The sequence below is a fragment of the Heptranchias perlo genome, chromosome 9, assembly GCF_035084215.1.
Source record: "Heptranchias perlo isolate sHepPer1 chromosome 9, sHepPer1.hap1, whole genome shotgun sequence".
Taxonomy (NCBI): domain Eukaryota; kingdom Metazoa; phylum Chordata; class Chondrichthyes; order Hexanchiformes; family Hexanchidae; genus Heptranchias; species Heptranchias perlo.
The window spans coordinates 55530208-55548459 of record NC_090333.1 but is presented as its reverse complement, the minus strand read 5'-3'; the positions used below and the strand labels follow the sequence as shown (position 1 = coordinate 55548459).

Here is an 18252-nt window from a genome sequence, read left to right as displayed (position 1 = left end):
CAAAATTTGACACCAAGCCACATGAGGAGATACTAGGCAGGTGACCAAAAGCTTGGTTAAAGAGGTATGTTTTAAGGAGCGTCTTAAAGGAGGAGAGAGAGGTAGAGAGGCGGAGAGATTTAAGGAGGGAATTCCAGAGCTTAGGGCCTAGGCAGCTGAAGGCACGGCCGCCAATGGTGGAGCGATTAAAATCGGGGATGCGCAAGAGGCAAGAATTGGAGGAATGCAGAGATATCGGGGTGTTATAGGGCTGGAAGAGGTTACAGAGATAGGGAGGGCGAGGCCATGGAGGAATTTGAAAACAACGATCAGAATTTTAAAATCGAGGCGTTGCCAGACCGGGTGCCAATGTAGGTCAGCGAGCAGCCAGTGATGGGTGAACGGGACTTGGTGCAAGTTAGGATTCGGGCAGTAGAGTTTTGGATGAGCTCAAGTTTATGGAGGGTGGAAGATGGGAAGCCAACCAGGAGATCATTAGAATAGTCGAGACTAGAGGTAACAAAGGCATGGATGAGGGTTTCAGCAGCAGATGAGCTGAGGTAGGGGCGAAGATGGGCAATGTTATGGAGGTGGAAATAGGTGGTTTTGGTGATGGGGAGGATATGGGGTCGGAAGCTCATTTCAGGGTCAAATATGACGCCAAGATTGCGAACAATCTGGTTCAATCTCAGACAGTGGCCAGAGAGTGGGATGGAGTTGGTGGCTAGGGAATGGAGTTTGTGGCAGAGACCAAAGACAATGGCTTCGGTCTTCCCAATATTTAGTTGGAAGAAATTTTTGCTTATCCAGTACTGGATGTCAGACAAGCAGTGTGGGCAGTGGAGGGGTCGAGGGAGGTCGTGTTGAGGTAGAGCTGGGTGTCGTCAGCTTATCATAGAATCATAGAATCATAGAAGTTACAACATGGAAACAGGCCCTTCGGCCCAACATGTCCATGTCGCCCAGTTTATACCACTAAGCTAGTCCCAATTGCCTGCACTTGGCCCATATCCCTCGATACCCATCTTCCCCATGTAACTGTCCAAATGCTTTTTAAAAGACAAAATTGTACCCGCCTCTACTACTGCCTCTGGCAGCTCGTTCCAGACACTCACCACCCTTTGAGTGAAAAAATTGCCCCTCTGGATCCTTTTGTATCTCTCCCCTCTCACCTTAAATCTGTGCCCCCTCGTTATAGACTCCCCTACCTTTGGGAAAAGATTTTGACTATCGACCTTATCTATGCCCCTCATTATTTTATAGACTTCTATAAGATCACCCCTTAACCTCCTACTCTCCAGGGAATAAAGTCCCAGTCTGTCTAACCTCTCCCTGTAAGTCAAACCATCAAGTCCCGGTAGCATCCTAGTAAATCTTTTCTGCACTCTTTCTAGTTTAATAATATCCTTTCTATAATAGGGTGACCAGAACTGTACACAGTACTCCAAGTGTGGCCTCACCAATGCCCTGTACAACTTCAACAAGACATCCCAACTCCTGCATTCAATGTTCTGACCAATGAAACCAAGCATGCTGAATGCCTTCTTCACCACCCTATCCACCTGTGACTCCACTTTCAAGGAGCTATGAATCTGTACTCCTAGATCTCTTTGTTCTATAACTCTCCCCAACGCCCTACCATTAACGGAGTAGGTCCTGGCCCGATTCGATCTACCAAAATGCATCACCTCACATTTATCTAAATTAAACTCCATCTGCCATTCATCGGCCCACTGGCCCAATTTATCAAGATCCCGTTGCAATCCTAGATAACCTTCTTCACTGTCCACAATGCCACCAATCTTGGTGTCATCTGCAAACTTACTAACCATGCCTCCTAAATTCTCATCCAAATCATTAATATAAATAACAAATAACAGCGGACCCAGCACCGATCCCTGAGGCACACCGCTGGACACAGGCATCCAGTTTGAAAAACAACCCTCGACAACCACCCTCTGTCTTCTGTCGTCAAGCCAATTTTGTATCCAATTGGCTACCTCACCTTGGATCCCATGAGATTTAACCTTATGTAACAACCTACCATGCGGTACCTTGTCAAATGCTTTGCTGAAGTCCATGTAGACCACGTCTACTGCACAGCCCTCATCTATCTTCTTGGTTACCCCTTCAAAAAACTCAATCAAATTCGTGAGACATGATTTTCCTCTCACAAAACCATGCTGACTGTTCCTAATTAGTCCCTGCCTCTCCAAATGCCTGTAGATTCTGTCCCTCAGAATACCCTCTAACAACTTACCCACTACAGATGTCAGGCTCACTGGTCTGTAGTTCCCAGGCTTTTCCCTGCCGCCCTTCTTAAACAAAGGCACAACATTTGCTACCCTCCAATCTTCAGGCACCTCACCTGTAGCGGTGGATGATTCAAATATCTCTGCTAGGGGACCCGCAATTTCCTCCCTAACCTCCCATAACGCCCTGGGATACATTTCATCAGGTCCCGGAGATTTATCTACCTTGATGCGCGTTAAGACTTCCAGCACCTCCCTCTCTGTAATATGTACACTCCTCAAGACATCACTATTTATTTCCCCAAGTTCCCTAACATCCATGCCTTTCTCAACCGTAAATACCGATGTGAAATATTCATTCAGGATCTCACCCATCTCTTGTGGTTCCGCACATAGATGACCTTGTTGATCCTTAAGAGGCCCTACTCTCTCCCTTGTTACCCTTTTGCCCTTTATGTATTTGTAGAAGCTCTTTGGATTCACCTTTGCCTGATCTGCCAAAGCAATCTCATATCCCCTTTTTGCCCTCCTGATTTCTCTCTTAACTCTACTCCGGCAATCTCTATACTCTTTAAGGGATCCACTTGATCCCAGCTGCCTATGCATGTCATATGCCTCCTTCTTATTTTTGACTAGTGCCTCAATCTCCCGAGTCATCCAAGGTTCCCTACTTCTACCAGCCTTGCCCTTCACTTTATAAGGAATGTGCTTACACTGAACCCTGGTTAACACACTTTTGAAAGCCTCCCACTTACCAGACGTCCCTTTGCCTGCCAACAGACTCTCCCAATCAACTTCTGAAAGTTCCTGTCTAATACCATCAAAATTGGCCTTTCCCCAATTTAGAATTTTAACTTTTGGGCCAGACCTATCCTTCTCCATAGCTATCTTAAAACTAATGGAATTATGATCACTGGTCCCAAAGTGATCCCTCACTAACACTTCTGTCACCTGCCCTTCCTTATTTCCCAAGAGGAGGTCAAGTTTTGCCCCCTCTCTAGTCGGGCCATCCACATACTGAATGAGAAATTCCTCCTGAATACACTCAACAAATTTCTCTCCATCCAAGCCCCTAATGCTATGGCTGTCCCAGTCAATGTTGGGAAAGTTAAAGTCCCCTACTATTACCACCCTATTTTTCTTGCAGCTGTCTGTAATCTCCTTACATATTTGCTCCTCAATTTCCCGTTGACTATTTGGGGGTCTGTAGTACAATCCTATCAAAGTGATCTCTCCCTTCTTATTTTTCAGTTCTACCCATATGGACTCAGTGGGCGAACCCTCGGATATATCCCCTCTCACTACTGCCGTGATGTTCTCCCTAATCAAGAACGCAACTCCCCCTCCTCTCTTACCTCCTGCTCTATCTTTCCTATAGCATCTGTACCCTGGAACATTGAGCTGCCAGTCCTGCCCCTCCCTTAGCCATGTTTCAGTAATAGCTATAACATCCCAGTCCCATGTACCCATCCATGCCCTGAGTTCATCTGCCTTGCCCATCAGACTTCTTGCATTGAAATAAATGCAGTTTAATCTAGTCTTCCCTTGGTCTTTGCCCTGCTTTCTCAGACCATCTGTCCGGTCATGTTCTGTACACTCTCCCTTACTGCATTTTGTTTCTGTCACCACTTTATTTCCCACTGACTTCCTGCATCGGTTCCCATCCCCCTGCCACATTAGTTTAAACCCTCCCCAACAGCACTAGCAAACACTCCCCCTAGGACATTGGTTCCAGTCCTGCCCAGATGCAGACCGTCCAATTTGTACTGGTCCCACCTCCCCCAGAACCGGTTCCAATGGCCCAGGAATTTGAATCCCTCCCTCTTGCACCATCTCTCAAGCCACGTATTCATCTTAGCTATCCTGTCATTCCTACTCTGACTAGCCCGTGGCACTGGTAGCAATCCTGAGATTACTACCTTTGAGGTCCTACTCTTTAGTTTAACTCCTAACTCCCTAAATTCAGCTTGTAGGACCTCATCCTGTTTTTTACCTATATCGTTGGTGCCTATATGCACCACGACAACTGGCTGTTCACCCTCCCCCTCCAGAATGTCCTGCAGCCGCTCCGAGACATCCTTGACCCTTGCACCAGGGAGGCAACATACCATCCTGGAGTCTCGGTTGCGTCCGCAGAAACGCCTGTCTATTCCCCTTACAATCGAGTCCCCTATCACTATAGCTCTGCCACTCTTTTTCCTGCCCTCCTGTGCAGCAGAGCCAGCCACGGTGCCATGAACCTGGCCACTGCCACCTTCCCCTGGTGAGCCATCTCCGCCAACAGTATCCAAAACGGTATACCTGTTTTGGAGGGAGATGACCGCAGGGGACCCCTGCACTGCCTTCCTACTCTTCCTCTGTCTGTTGGTCACCCATTCACTATCTCCCTCAGTAATTTTTATCTGCGGTGTGACCAACTCACTGAACGTGCTATCCACGACTTTCTCAGCATCGCGGATGCTCCAAAGTGAGTCCATCCGCAGCTCCAGAGCCGTCAAGCGGTCAAACAATAGCTGCAGCTGGACACACTTCCCGCAGGTGAAGGAATCAGGGATACAGGAAGGAGCCCTGAATTCCCACATCCCACAAGAGGAACATGACACGGCCCTGGGATCTCCTGCCATGACTTAACCCTTAAATTAGCTTAAGAACAACTACAGTGTCAAGAGAAAAAAAAAGGAAAGAAAAACTACTTACCACTCCCTTTAAGGAGTTTACTCCTTTAAATTGTTCTCAATTTAGAGAATGTTAACTACACTAGGGACCTTGATTCACTAAAAAATAAACGCTACTTCCTATAAGACCTGCAGACCTTCCCTTTCCTTTTACTTCAGTTACTGTAGATAAGGAGAAATACTCACCTGAACCTACTCACCAATCAGGTGCCTCCCCTGTGTCGCGTTCCGATCTGATTCCTGACGTCACTTCGAACTCGGTCGCAGCTCCGCTCGGCTCCTCTCAGCTGTTCTCAGCGCTCTGAAATCCCGCCTTTTATCGGACGCTCCCTCCGCTCGGCTCGGCTCCTCTCAGCTGTTCTCAGCGCTCTGAAATCCCGCCTTTTATCGGACGCTCCCTCCGCTCGGCTCGGCTCCTCTCAGCTGTTCTCAGCGCTCTGAAATCCCGCCTTTTATCGGACGCTCCCTCCGCTCGGCTCGGCTCCTCTCAGCTGTTCTCAGCGCTCTGAAATCCCGCCTTTTATCGGACGCTCCCTCCGCTCGGCTCGGCTCCTCTCAGCGCTCTGAAATCCCGCCTTTTATCGGACGCTCCCTCCGCTCGGCTCGGCTCCTCTCAGCTGTTCTCAGCGCTCTGAAATCCCGCCTTTTATCGGACGCTCCCTCCGCTCGGCTCGGCTCCTCTCAGCTTACATGTGGAACCTGATGTTGTGACATTATTCTATCAAAGTACATTTTATTAGCACAGTGTCAGAAATCTTGAGGCCAACTTGTGCTAGCATTGGAGTGTTTGATCCCTATTTGAGTTAAAACAAGATTCTTCATGGCCACTTGAACAATTCCACTGTGAATGGGGACAATGTGCCTGCTGGATTTACTGATAGACCACCTTACCCTTAAAGATAACGTATTCTATTAAGTTTTTTTCTAATTTGGGAGTATAGACATGATATCCCCTGGCTGCCACTTTGGAGAGGAGGGGTATAGCTGCCTGGTTCCCTCTGCCCCCCCCCCCCGCCCCCAGTTTGTGCTCCTCTTGGTCCCACAAGGATACCTTGGGCCTCATATGGGCTTCCCCCTCTAACCTAATGGCAGACTTGGCGACCCCCCCCCCCAATTCCTACTTACCTTGCAGAGAAACGTTTTAATGGGTCCCTGGCGGCGGCCTGAACACCCCCCCCCCCCCACAAAGAAATTTGTCACCTGCCCACTGGCCAGTTTTAGGCGGGAGTCAATGTTGGGGCATGCAAATGAGATCCAGGAGTTAAAGTCTCCAGGCCCTCATGCTCTGGACAGGGGGAGAGGGGGGCTGGACAGTTTGTCACCAGCTTTAGCCCGCACACCCCCAATTCTCAACCAGAGTTAAAATCGTCCCTTTAGTACCACTTCCCCACTTCCCTACTTCCCTTATGAGTCTACAAGTTAAGTTAACAGCGACAACGAGCTAACATCAACGACCACCATAAACAGACCAGTACAGTGACCCCTAACCAACTGGAATATTAATTCAAAGGATACCCCCATTCCCTGACATAACAGAACCCCAGGAAGCAAGAACAAGCAAATTGCTTCAATGTTTAAACTCACTTTGTTCCTAACAAAAGCACAACCAGACCAAGAAAGCATAACCAAAACAAGAAACCTTAACGTATCAGTGCATTCCTTCTCAAGATGCTGTGTAGTCAAAATGTGCTTCATAATATATATATGTAAATGTGCACTCATGAGAAAAGTGCTGTGACAGGTACATTGGGGAGGATATTGTGTGTAGAGTGAGGAGGAAGGGCATACAGTTCTTGGCAGTGTGGTGAGTGCTACAGGGACAGCAGATAGTAATCACAGCTTTGATCTTGGCGAAGACAAGAGATTTAGGCCTTCTGATTTCAGGTACTTAAAGGTGCACTTTTAGCATAAACATTTTTTTGAGGGTAAGAGAGGAGGAGAATAACCAACTCAGCCACACATCATCTTTACCACAATGGCACCATATATAAATCACACACAGTGCAGTTTGCATCATCACATCCTGTGTTTGTAAACAAATGAAAAAAGGCTGGACAAACACATTCCCATGAAAACAAATACCCATTAAGCAGCCTGATCACTCAACTCTTGCCCATTTTGGATGATTTAGTCTAAAAGAAAAAAAAATGATTGGAATTTTTTTTTAATTTTCTCTTTTTTTAAATAGTACAACATTTTTCCAGTTTAGGATTGTCATTTTTCACAAGATCACAAGATCAATATGAAGGAAGAAGATCATTTTCCCATCTACGATCAGCCATTCATAAAAAACGTACTGTCCCCCATTATCAGCTTTTTAAAAATATTTCCAGGATTTTTGCCACATAAATTTGTCTTTTGCTAATTTGAACCTGAGTCCTTTTGTCTCAATGTCATTTAATGCAATAACATTACAGATTTATCCTTTTCTATCCTGTTTACTATTTTAAATGTTTTGACAAGATCGCCTCCTATTTTCATGCTTTTATATACTGAAATATTCCTGCACCTTTTTATCAATCTCTTTTCAGTTGTTGGTGGTTGGAGTTCCTGGTTGCCATGGGGACCATGCAGTGAGACTTGTGGTAAAGGGACTCAGACAAGACTGAGACTTTGCAACAATCCTCCTCCATCATTTGACGGGGCACACTGTGAGGGGCAAGATGCACAGACGCGGGTTTGTAAGATCAGACTGTGTCCAGGTAAGCAATTAGAAACTGGACCTTAAACATATTTTGTGATTCATATTTGATAAAAATATGTGAAAGTGTTTCAGAGAGTGGTGTTCATATTTTGTTTACTTATCTCATATTCCAAAACACATACGTGCTACCTGTTTGTAGAAACTACTTAATCTGAGTGTCAGTTTGGCTTAGTTGGTAATACAGTTGGTAGTACTCTCACTTCCGAGTTAACAGGTTGTGAGAATTTGCAGAATGTGAGTATACAACCTAGAATAACACTTCAGTAAAGAACAGAGGGAGTGCTGCGTTGATGGAAGTGCCATCCTGCCAGGTGACCATAAAAGACTCCACTATTCGGAAACGAGCAGGGAGTTTGCCTGGTGTTCTGGCCAAAGTTCCTCCCTCAACTAACACTACCAAAAACAGATCAACTGGCCATTTATCTCATTTACTGCTTATAAGACTTTGCCGTGTGTGAATTGGCTGCCATGTTTGTCGACATAGCAACAGTGAATGCACTACAAAAGTGATTCATTGGCTTTGAAGCACTTTGGGGCATCATGAGGACATGAAAGGCTTTATATAAATGCAAGTGCTTGCTTTCTGAGTCCCAATCATAAGTGAATTGAGCCTGCATTAGGAAACTATTTGAAATCAGTCCCAAAGGTAGTTTTATTCACTACTTATTGCCCAGGGCATTAACACCTGTTTGACAAGTATACAAGACATTTAGCAGTGGTCTTTGCCCTATTAGTTTAGTGCGAAGTCTCTGGGGGTGGCAGAATTGATCATGAGTACGATATTGTAGGATAACAAACTTCACCTCTTCTAAGTAGCTGGTTTTTCACTGTTTCAGTGGATGGAAAATGGACGTCTTGGATTAGCTGGACTGCATGTAGTGTGTCCTGTGGAGGAGGCACTCGCCAAAGGGCCAGAACATGCTCAGATCCAACACCACAGTATGGAGGACGCTACTGTGAAGGCAATGATGTACAAATTGACTTCTGCAACAGTGATCCTTGTCCAAGTGAGTTTAGAAAGATAATTGGAGGCCTTCAATAAATGCTAACTGGATAGTTGCCCAGTTACTGTCAACCATTTAATTTTTAATTGATTCAACAATTGCAGTGTACACATCTTTAAATAAAGGAAATTTTGAATTTAAAAGAAAGCATACAATAGATTAAAATATGATATTATAGAAATAAAACCAGAAAATTCTAGAAATACATCGGCAGGTCCATCAGCACCTGAAAAGACAAATTAACATCTTGAGGCCTTAAGTCAGAGATTTTGATACTATCGCAACCTGAAATGTGAATCTGTCTTTCCAGGTGCTGATTTTCATTTGCAGTTTTTCTTTTTTCTATAAGATATGATTGAGTTTACGTGGTGTAAGCCTCCAGCCTATTGCCCTAATGAATAACACTGATCTGTGCTGAAACATTCCGCATTTAAAGCTGATTAAACTCCAGCAATACCCTTAAGCACACTTGGGAACCTTTTTGTTATTTCCAACCTGCCTGTAAACTCTCTGAATTTAGGTAAGTGGGGCGAGTGTTTACTCTATATTGGGCAAATAGAAAATTTCCCTGTGAGGAGTTCTGAGTTGTGTGGTTTGGAGACTCTGGAACATGAGATGGTTTGCAAATGGGTCAAATACCTTCTGACAAAATAATTGCAGTGAAACTCTCTTCGATATCAGTTAATCTGTCAAGTTCTGTCAGGACATTAATCAGATGTGCCAGTCTTCCATTTACTGGAACTAAACTATGATTGCATAATCATGTACATTTAGATAATGATCTGTTAAAGCAACCGTCAACAGCAGTGTCTTGCACAGGGAACTGGAAAAGTGGCCATAACCTCTAACTGCTAAATTATTTTCCTCGACCATGGCCTTTACATCCGTGGCTCAGTTTTATTGTTTTTCACCATCACCCTACACATTTTGTAAATAACATACCTCGACCTTAGCTGCAGCAGCAAAGCCTAGTCCTTAGTTATTCTTCATTCATAAAATTACAAGATAAATACAAATGAGGGAAACCATTCAACTCTTTTTAGCTGATTCATCCAGAAAAAAGTTATGTTTCCTCCTCATCACATCATCTATCTGTCACTTGAACAAATCTAAGGTTTTCACCTTCACTACCCTACCCCCTACCTGGAAGACCATTCCAAGTGTTGAGAGCTCTTTGCATGAAGAAATTCATCTTGACATTTGTCCTTGTCACATTTCTGGATTTTTTTTTTACCATTTTTCCACAGAAAGAATTTGGAAAGATAGTTACCTTAAAATGTTATGACTTAAAGTATGCTACATTCATGCAAGTTTTTTAAAAAAGGCATTGAATCAATATGTGGTTAATATGCTAATGAAAGTGGACTTCCCTGAAGGCTGTAAACATCAAGCAATTGGTTAGCTTGTCTTGGTAATTGATAAACACCTCACACCTGTTACATTGGGAAGTTAGTGGTCCTGAGGGCCCTACAGGAGGTCTTGCATGCCTTATTCTTTGTTACAGTTCACAAGTCACAACATAGTTATTAATGCTAAAATTGTTTACATTTTTTGCATCTTCGTCAGTCCATGGTAACTGGGGTCCATGGAGCAGTTGGGGAACCTGCAGTCGAACATGCAACGGAGGCCAAATGCGGCGATATCGGACCTGTGACAATCCCCGACCAGCGAGTGGTGGGAGGGCTTGCGCTGGAGCTGACACTCAGATTCAACGGTGTAGTACTGATGTTTGCCCAGGTGAGTTGGTTGATTTTACAATGGGCCGGATTTTGCTGTGCGCAGCGAACAAACTTAGACTTGCATTTGCCCATAGACTTTCTATGGGGTTTTGCACAGCAAGTTACTGTAAATTAGAGAGCCAAAAAGCATGGCATCCTCCACAGGGCATCTGGGACCTGTGTGAACAGGGCAAACAGCTGTGTATCTCCTTCACCAATCAGATTATAGCATCGTTAATAAGCAGCGTAGTCTGAACCAGGAAGTGTGTTAGAATAATGAATTCAATGTCAAATCAGGTACAGTGAGTGAAATAAAGAGAGGGAAAGAAAGATTGGATTAAGAGACAGAGTTAAAGAAAAAATAAATTCTTTTTTAAATCTCCAACAACAATTAAAAGCTGAAGGAATGAGACTCCACACTTGTAAAAGTTAATTTTCACTTTTTAAATTGTGGACAATAAAACCTAACAAAAAGCACAATGTTCTCAAAAATCTGCACATTCAGGAAATCAGAGTCTTTCAGATGTGATGTTCTTCCTGTTGAGAGAAGTGTTGTGTCCTAAAATGATGTGGGAATTAGATGCAGGCCAGATATAGGATGCAATGTAGATGTGGAAAGAGATGCAGATCAGACATGGGATATGGTGCAGATATGGGACAGGACACAAACATGGGATCAGATGCAGCACCAGAACCGATATCACAGTAGCTGTGAGAAGTGGCAATCTTTTTTTTGTGTGTGTTTAAAAGGAGATGGTCTCTGGGGAAAGAGTTTACTTTGTTTCTTCATGATGCTGTGATGTCGTTTGTATTGAAATGCATCACTACTACCACCTGCAGAGAATTCGTAAGGGGCACCTCAAGATAACTGAGTATACCACACTCCACTCTTGGTCCACAAATTCCATCCCTCCCTGGGAGAGGGGAGGCAATACCAGGAGGAGATACCAGATGGCCAGACAGATTTAATGCTGCATTCATTCTGATACTCTCTCATTCAGCCCTTCAGGGCAACAATCTGGAAGACCACCAATGGATTGACAGGCCTCACAATCAGAGAAAAGCCTATGCCTGCCGATCATACCCACTGGGGAGCAAAACTTCCAGGAACACACCGACTCACGCAACTGCTACGTGCAAAGCCATGCATCCCTCCACTATGGCGGAGTACAACCCTTCCCACAACAGGACCCAACTCTACACCTCACCTCCAAACAGTGCACTGTTCCAAACATACCCACTATCCTGATGCACCAATGTATTCCTCTGTGAATACCATGTGACCAACTGTACTGTGACTTCATTAAATACATGTAGTGGTTTCCTTTTTTTAAAAAAGTGAAAATTAAAATAGCAAAAAGAAAAATACACCATGATATCTTCTTTACTGAGTCACTCGTACAAAACTGAAGCTTGCCAGTCTGGTTCTTCTTTCTCCCCTCGAAAAAAAGATTTATCAAACACTTTTTCATGAATATAGTGCTCTTTATACTATCGGTTTAAAAATAGCAATTTTTAATCTGAGCCCTTCAAGAGAATTAAACATGGATAATATATTGTAAACATTGTTTGCTAATCTTAAACTTGTTTTGTTTTTTTCAACTTTTATTTAATTTGAGAAATATTGATGTACAGGATAGCAGCAAGGTTAAAAGACTAAGCAGGTGAAATTTGTCTTGGGCAGAGGCACAAAACAGGTGTTAGCGAATCTATATTCTCTCCAATCTTCTTTTCCATTGAAGTCAAACGGGCTGCCTATTTCCTCTCGTCCATTTTGCGCTACTGCAAGACAAATTTCATCTCCTAAGAGAGAAGTCAAGATAAATAAAGTCGTGGTGATTAGGTGACACAAGCTTGGATTGTAGATGTAAGGAAAGACTGAAGGAGGTAAGGAGTTCTCCAAATCTTAAGGCTTAGGAAAGAATGAGTTGGAGTAGGATATTGCAACAGATTTTGATTTCATTAAGGTGGAGATGCAAAGAGATGTGTAGGAAAAGGATGTTTGGAGCTTACAAGGAACAAAAGAGGAACATTCATAAAAGCTTAATTTTATTCATTGGAAAGGCTTACCTTCATGTAATACCTAATGAATTAGTCTAATATATGGTAAAGCTGTGGTGTTTCCTCAGATTCTTCCTCAGTGAAATAAATAAAGCTATTACTAATTGATCTTATTTATTCCTCCTAAATTTACATCCAGTGGATGGAAACTGGGGACCCTGGCTAGCCTGGAATGATTGTTCAGCATCTTGTGGAGGCGGTGAACAGAGGCGACTCCGTCTATGTAACAACCCACTGCCCTCTAGTGGAGGCCGCTCATGCCCAGGAGATGGCTCACAGGTGTCCAGGTGTAAAGTGCAACCCTGTCCAGGTTTGTCAGCTGTTTTATTGAATGCTTGAAGAGACTTCAAGTTTGCGTTTGATGCAATCTTCATACATCAACGAGGACCATTTTAAACAAACCACTGTCACCAGGATAGGTGTTTTGCAAGACATTACCTTTTGTCAATAGCACAATTCTTTAGCTTATCACTGTTGTTGACACTAGCACAGGCCAGATGAACCAAATAGCCTCTTTCTGTGCTATAAGTTCTATCATGTTATGGCTACCAAATTTTGCCATAAGGTCTTGCATCACCGTATAGAAACATGTTTATAAGACAATAGACCAAGTTTCTATTAGTTCACCTGACAGACATTTACTGAAAAATAATGCACTTGGCTTTACTCTGAATGTTAGATTTCTTTTCTAAAAATTCCTTTCAACCATCACATCAGCTAATGCTAAGCAAAAAGAGTTATTTTCCCCCTTGATTCCTTTCTCTCCTGCACCTGCTCTCCTGAAGTCATTGATTCCTTGCTGTGGTACAGTTTGCATGGGCATGTGGCAACTCCAGTACCTCACCAACTTGTCATTAGTCACGTGTGTGTCTAGACAGTGAGTATCATCAAGCTGTTTGACCATGAAGGGCAACAACAGCAAAGCTGATACTGACACCATTCACGTTCCAGACATTTGCCCTTTTGCAAAAGTCCCTAAATAATGACCAGGAGCAGGAACTCAGTTTAATTTGCTGCCTCCCTAAATCAGGGATGCTGAGGCCAGTTGTAGCACCTTTACCACTGCCTTTGCTCAGATCAACTAACTCAGCATTGAGTGCAGATGAAGTCTGGAACCTCCCTGCTCTTCATGGTTCAGCTATATATTGAATAAATTCACTGAGTCAACCAGGGGAGCCAAAATTGTACTTCTTGAATTCTATTTTAAAATTAGTCCAATAAATTCATAGAGAATGTCCTTTGTATGATGGAAGCCCCACCTAAATTTTGAAACTTACAAAGGTTATTTAGGCCTAAGAAAATCATTAATATTATGCAGTGTATCTAACAATGAACATGTTTCAGCTAAGGAAGTGTTCTCTAGCCTAAGTCTATGAAAGCTTTCATCTCAGGTGGAGAGGTGATGGTTGGTCAGCACTTACATTTTTGGTCAATTATCATGGCTTCAATTAACAGATTTTAATATATGCTTTAAGTTTTCTTTTCAAGTTGCAGGTAGTGTCAGTAACTGTGTTTCTTTCCTTCAGGTGGTCCTCAGCATGCCAGAGGAAGTGTTATAGGAAATATTAACAATGTGGAATTTGGTGTTGCTTTACTGAATGCTACAGTGTTTGACAGTCCAGAAACTGGAGCTCGAATTATACAAGCACAAATCTCAAATGTACCAAGGAGCATTGGTAAGTGCCTAGTGTTTGAGTCATCAATGCAACCTTTTATAGACATGTACATAACTGAAGGGTTTGGGCTACTCAGTGGGCTTAACTTTCAGAACCTGGGTTTGAATCCAACTTGGGCTAACATTCACTTCAATAAAAGCAAAATGTAATCGATAACAGACAAAAGAGACACTTTGGAAATAAAGGGAAGAAAGGAAATAAAGAGACCAGAGGCAGAGCAGAAATTTCTGATTCTCATCAATAACTATGGGGAAGGGCTATCACCAAAACTTGTCATTTAACAGTTTTGTTGTTCTACTTGGTGCAAGCAATCATATTAATATTCTAACTACACCAGGGAACACCTTCATTATTTCATTATGTATTTAGACAAGGCAGCAAGCAACACAACCTCTCACTTTGTAATTCTCTTGAGTCACATGACCGGTATCTTGCATTTCATTACAGCCCAAAGGCTTGTAGTATGCCCTCACTGATATATCTCCATAAAAAGCAAGATAGGTTTGAATACTCTTGATTCACTGGTGAATCCACCTTTTATGCACTAGAGTTGTACATACTGTAAAACTATTGACATGGTTGCTTCCTTGTAACTTCCCCAAGCCTATCCTGTTTTGTGTTAAGTATTCCATTGTTTTTCTAGGCCCTGCCATGAGGAAGCTCATCTCAATCTTAAATCCCATTTATTGGACAACTGCAAAAGAAATCGGGGAAGCAGTTAATGGATACTCTCTTACAGAAGGGGTATTCAGACGGGAGACACAAGTCGAGTTTGCCACTGGTTAGTTGATAGTTATATTATTTAAAATCTTTTGATAGTGCATGAAAATTGGAAGAGGAGATAAATCATTTTATGTGGTTACTTCATGAATAATTTTAAAACATAGTACAGGATTTCATTGCAAGTTGAAAACAGTTTTTTTGAAGCATTTTCATATCAGACAATGTATCCACAGCAGGGAGCACTTCTCTCAGATGTTTTCTTACAAACAAGCTGCATGCTCAGTGCAGAGTAACTATCTGTCCCTTTAAACGCTGATATCGATATTAGGTGAACAAATTTTATAATTAAACACAAATGTCTTGAAATCACGGCGTTTGATATTGGTTCATACGAAATTCCTATCTCTGCTGTTGTAATAAAGTTGTTAACCCATTTATTTAAAAATAATAATTAAAAAGAATTAATAGCTTTGTTAAAATGTAGGACAAAGGAATCTCAAATGAACTTATCTACATGTTTGTTAATAATATTGCACAGTTTGATTTCAACCCAGAAGATTTTCTTAATAGGAGAATTACCATACTCCAAGCAGTTTGACCTTGTATGTTATTAAAGTGAAAAATCCAGGTTGGATTGAAGGGTATTGAGTCTGCAATAACATATAGAGAACTGGATTTTGCTGGCTATCACACATGCATGCTCTGTGATGTTTTAAATTGAGTATTTAAGCCACGTTAATCTTTCAATAATTTTCCCTAGCTGTTAGCATGGATAACTACGAGGACATTGTAAGAACGTGAATAACTACAAAAAAGAGGTTTAAGGTCCTGTGCACTAATTGTGTTAAATTCCAGTCTGTACTATTTTAACACAGCAGTTAATCCATTTATTTTAAAGAGGTCAATGGCTGAGTTAAAATAACACCATCAAAAATTTATGTGAACATATTAATTAGTGCACTAAAAATAACCCACAGCAGAAATTAAATCCCAGTGTTTTAATGAAGCATTTATGAGGTAATGAAATAAAATCAATTTTAACTTGAGACTAATATGTATCATTGAAGTCCTGCGATCACACATTACCTAACGCAAATTTCTGATTCACACTTAATACTGAGCCAGAATGTCTACAGCTTCTCAATTGACTATCCCAGAACCAAAGCCAGGATCTGATTTACAGCCTAACCTGCAGCTGTCCTGAGCATTCATTTCAAGAATGCAGAGCCATTGCACCTTGTAGCATTAAAGGGACACGTTCCTACATTTTAAAAGCAGAGCTGCGGCTCTCTGTCAGGATACTGGCAAAACCCCAAGAGAAATGGCTGAAAACAGTGTGAAACTGGGAGAACTCCCACGGCATTTTACTGCCACCATATTTTACTGTCGTTTGCTCCTGTCCTTTCAAAGCAGCATATCCTCTGACTTACCACGAGTAGCGCCTCAGGCAATTCCCCAATACATAGGTTCCCAAGCGTTTTGTCTTCATGTTCCACATTTTTGCATACCATGGAGCTTAGAGGACCACAAATAAAGTCACATTCATGTGATAGATGCGAATTAAGGGGAACAAACTGCTGATACCAACAGATATTGGTGTTCTGATTTAGGATTTATCCACCAATGCTGCATCTGTGTTGAAAAGCCAATACAAAACCTCTAGGTCCACAGAATTCAAACAGGAAAAACCAGCGAAAGAAATATAAGTGCAACTAGGAGACACCTAGGTGTCGAGGAATCTCCCGGCCTCAGCGGCTGCATGCAGCCTTAGGGCGTCCGGTTGGACACCCTGTCCCAGTAAAGGCTGGCTATTTTTAAAGTGAAGATGTGCAATTTGTAACGTAAAAGCATCCCGTTATCAAGATTATGATATAGCCAGCAATGCTCTTTCTTACGTTAATTCTAAAATGTATCCGTAGCAGTGAATTGATTATGAAAATGATAAAAATGCCAATAAACAGTATCAATCAAAAACCTGAGTAAGATCCCCATGCCAGAGTGTTCATACCCAGCATATTTGATGTATTTATATCCTGTAATCTTTTAGCACTGAATTCAATGCCTCACAGTGGAGCATTGATAACAGCACGGGCTGCATTAGTGAGAATTCTTTTTGGTTTGGTCGCTGTGGTTTCTAGGAGAGATACTACGAATGACGCACATTGCTAGAGGCCTGGACTCAGATGGGGCACTATTACTGGACATTGTGGTGAATGGATATGTGCTGCAACTTCCCTCATCTGTAAACCTTAATGTTAAGGTACTATAGGAAATGCATTGTGATTCTCAGTAATGATCGAATAAGAAGAATGCCTCTTTTTTTTTAAAAGCTTAGGTTGAACTGCATGCAAATTTCCACCCAAATTTCCAGTACTGACACTTTTTAGATGTTGAAGTCTATCGTGCTTTTATACCTGATGTTGCATGTTTCAGAATTTTGAAACCAGAAGTCTCTATGCAACCAAAATTCCATTTCAAATTAGTCAATAAATGTGCTTATTTTGAGTTGCTATAGTTTCATGCTGTCTGTTAATAAACGATTGCCTTTGTATACTTTATATAAACATCTGAATGCATGCACATTACCTCTGCTGCTTCATATACAGATCTAATCTCTGGTGACAAAAAATATATATACCGTCCAGGAACAAGCCCTGCCACATGCCAGTCCCCCCCAAACCTCATATCATTACTCCAACATCTAAATATACATATAATGTGCTAAAGCACTAATAGCAAGATCATGGTCACCCATCACCAATCCTTATGAATATCATTATATACAGATGAAATATTCAAACATACTAATACCATGTAATTTTGTGGTACGTTCAGGATTACACAGAGGACTACATTCAAATTGGATCAGGCCAGATTTACGCCTACTCTACCAGGATGTTTACAGTAGATGATGCCAGCGTACCATACTCTTGGAATCACACCATTACTTATGATCATAATCGAGGCCGAATGCCATTCTTAGTAGAGACACTCCACGCTACATCTATTGGAGCAGAGTACAGCCCACTAGATGAAATTCTAGAGTACAAGATTCATGCTTTCATCACTAAAGGTAATGAAACAGAAATCTAGTTCTTTCTCACTTTAAACTAAGAAAGAAGTTCTTTGCCATCGTAGGACTTGCAGTTAGTGCTATAACAGTGCTGATCTGTTAATAGTGGTCAAAGCTTCAAAGTTCGGAGCAGCCTGATATTCTAGTGCTATCAAAAATAATTACTGAGATATTCTATTTTTGTAATGCAATCCTGCCCAAACTCGGGAATGTTTTACTTAACATTTAATATATACAATACAACAGCTCGCAGTACTTGCACCCTTAAACTGTAGGAATTAAATTTAGTTTATATCTTTTTCATAGCACACAGCATTTTTTATCCTGCGCTTGAAGTTCCATTGTTCTGCAAAAGCATTTACTGATAGCAACCCCAACCTCCTGTGT

General features: G+C 42.1%; 1 protein-coding gene across 4 annotated transcripts in view; it reads left to right on the top strand.

The window, feature by feature from the left end:
• Positions 1–18252, top strand: part of hmcn1 (hemicentin 1) — a 505541-nt gene that overhangs the window by 464370 nt on the left and 22919 nt on the right. For 3 of the 4 annotated variants that reach the window (XM_067990488.1, XM_067990487.1, XM_067990489.1), the window contains 8 exons: positions 7438–7608; positions 8447–8617; positions 10181–10351; positions 12533–12703; positions 13920–14069; positions 14713–14850; positions 16931–17052; positions 17628–17865. In XM_067990488.1, the coding sequence (XP_067846589.1) occupies positions 7438–7608; positions 8447–8617; positions 10181–10351; positions 12533–12703; positions 13920–14069; positions 14713–14850; positions 16931–17052; positions 17628–17865 (1332 nt within the window). Of the gene's footprint in view, positions 1–7437; positions 7609–8446; positions 8618–10180; positions 10352–12532; positions 12704–13919; positions 14070–14712; positions 14851–16930; positions 17053–17627; positions 17866–18252 lie in introns of those variants that run through there. The other variant, XM_067990490.1, reaches the window with a different exon arrangement.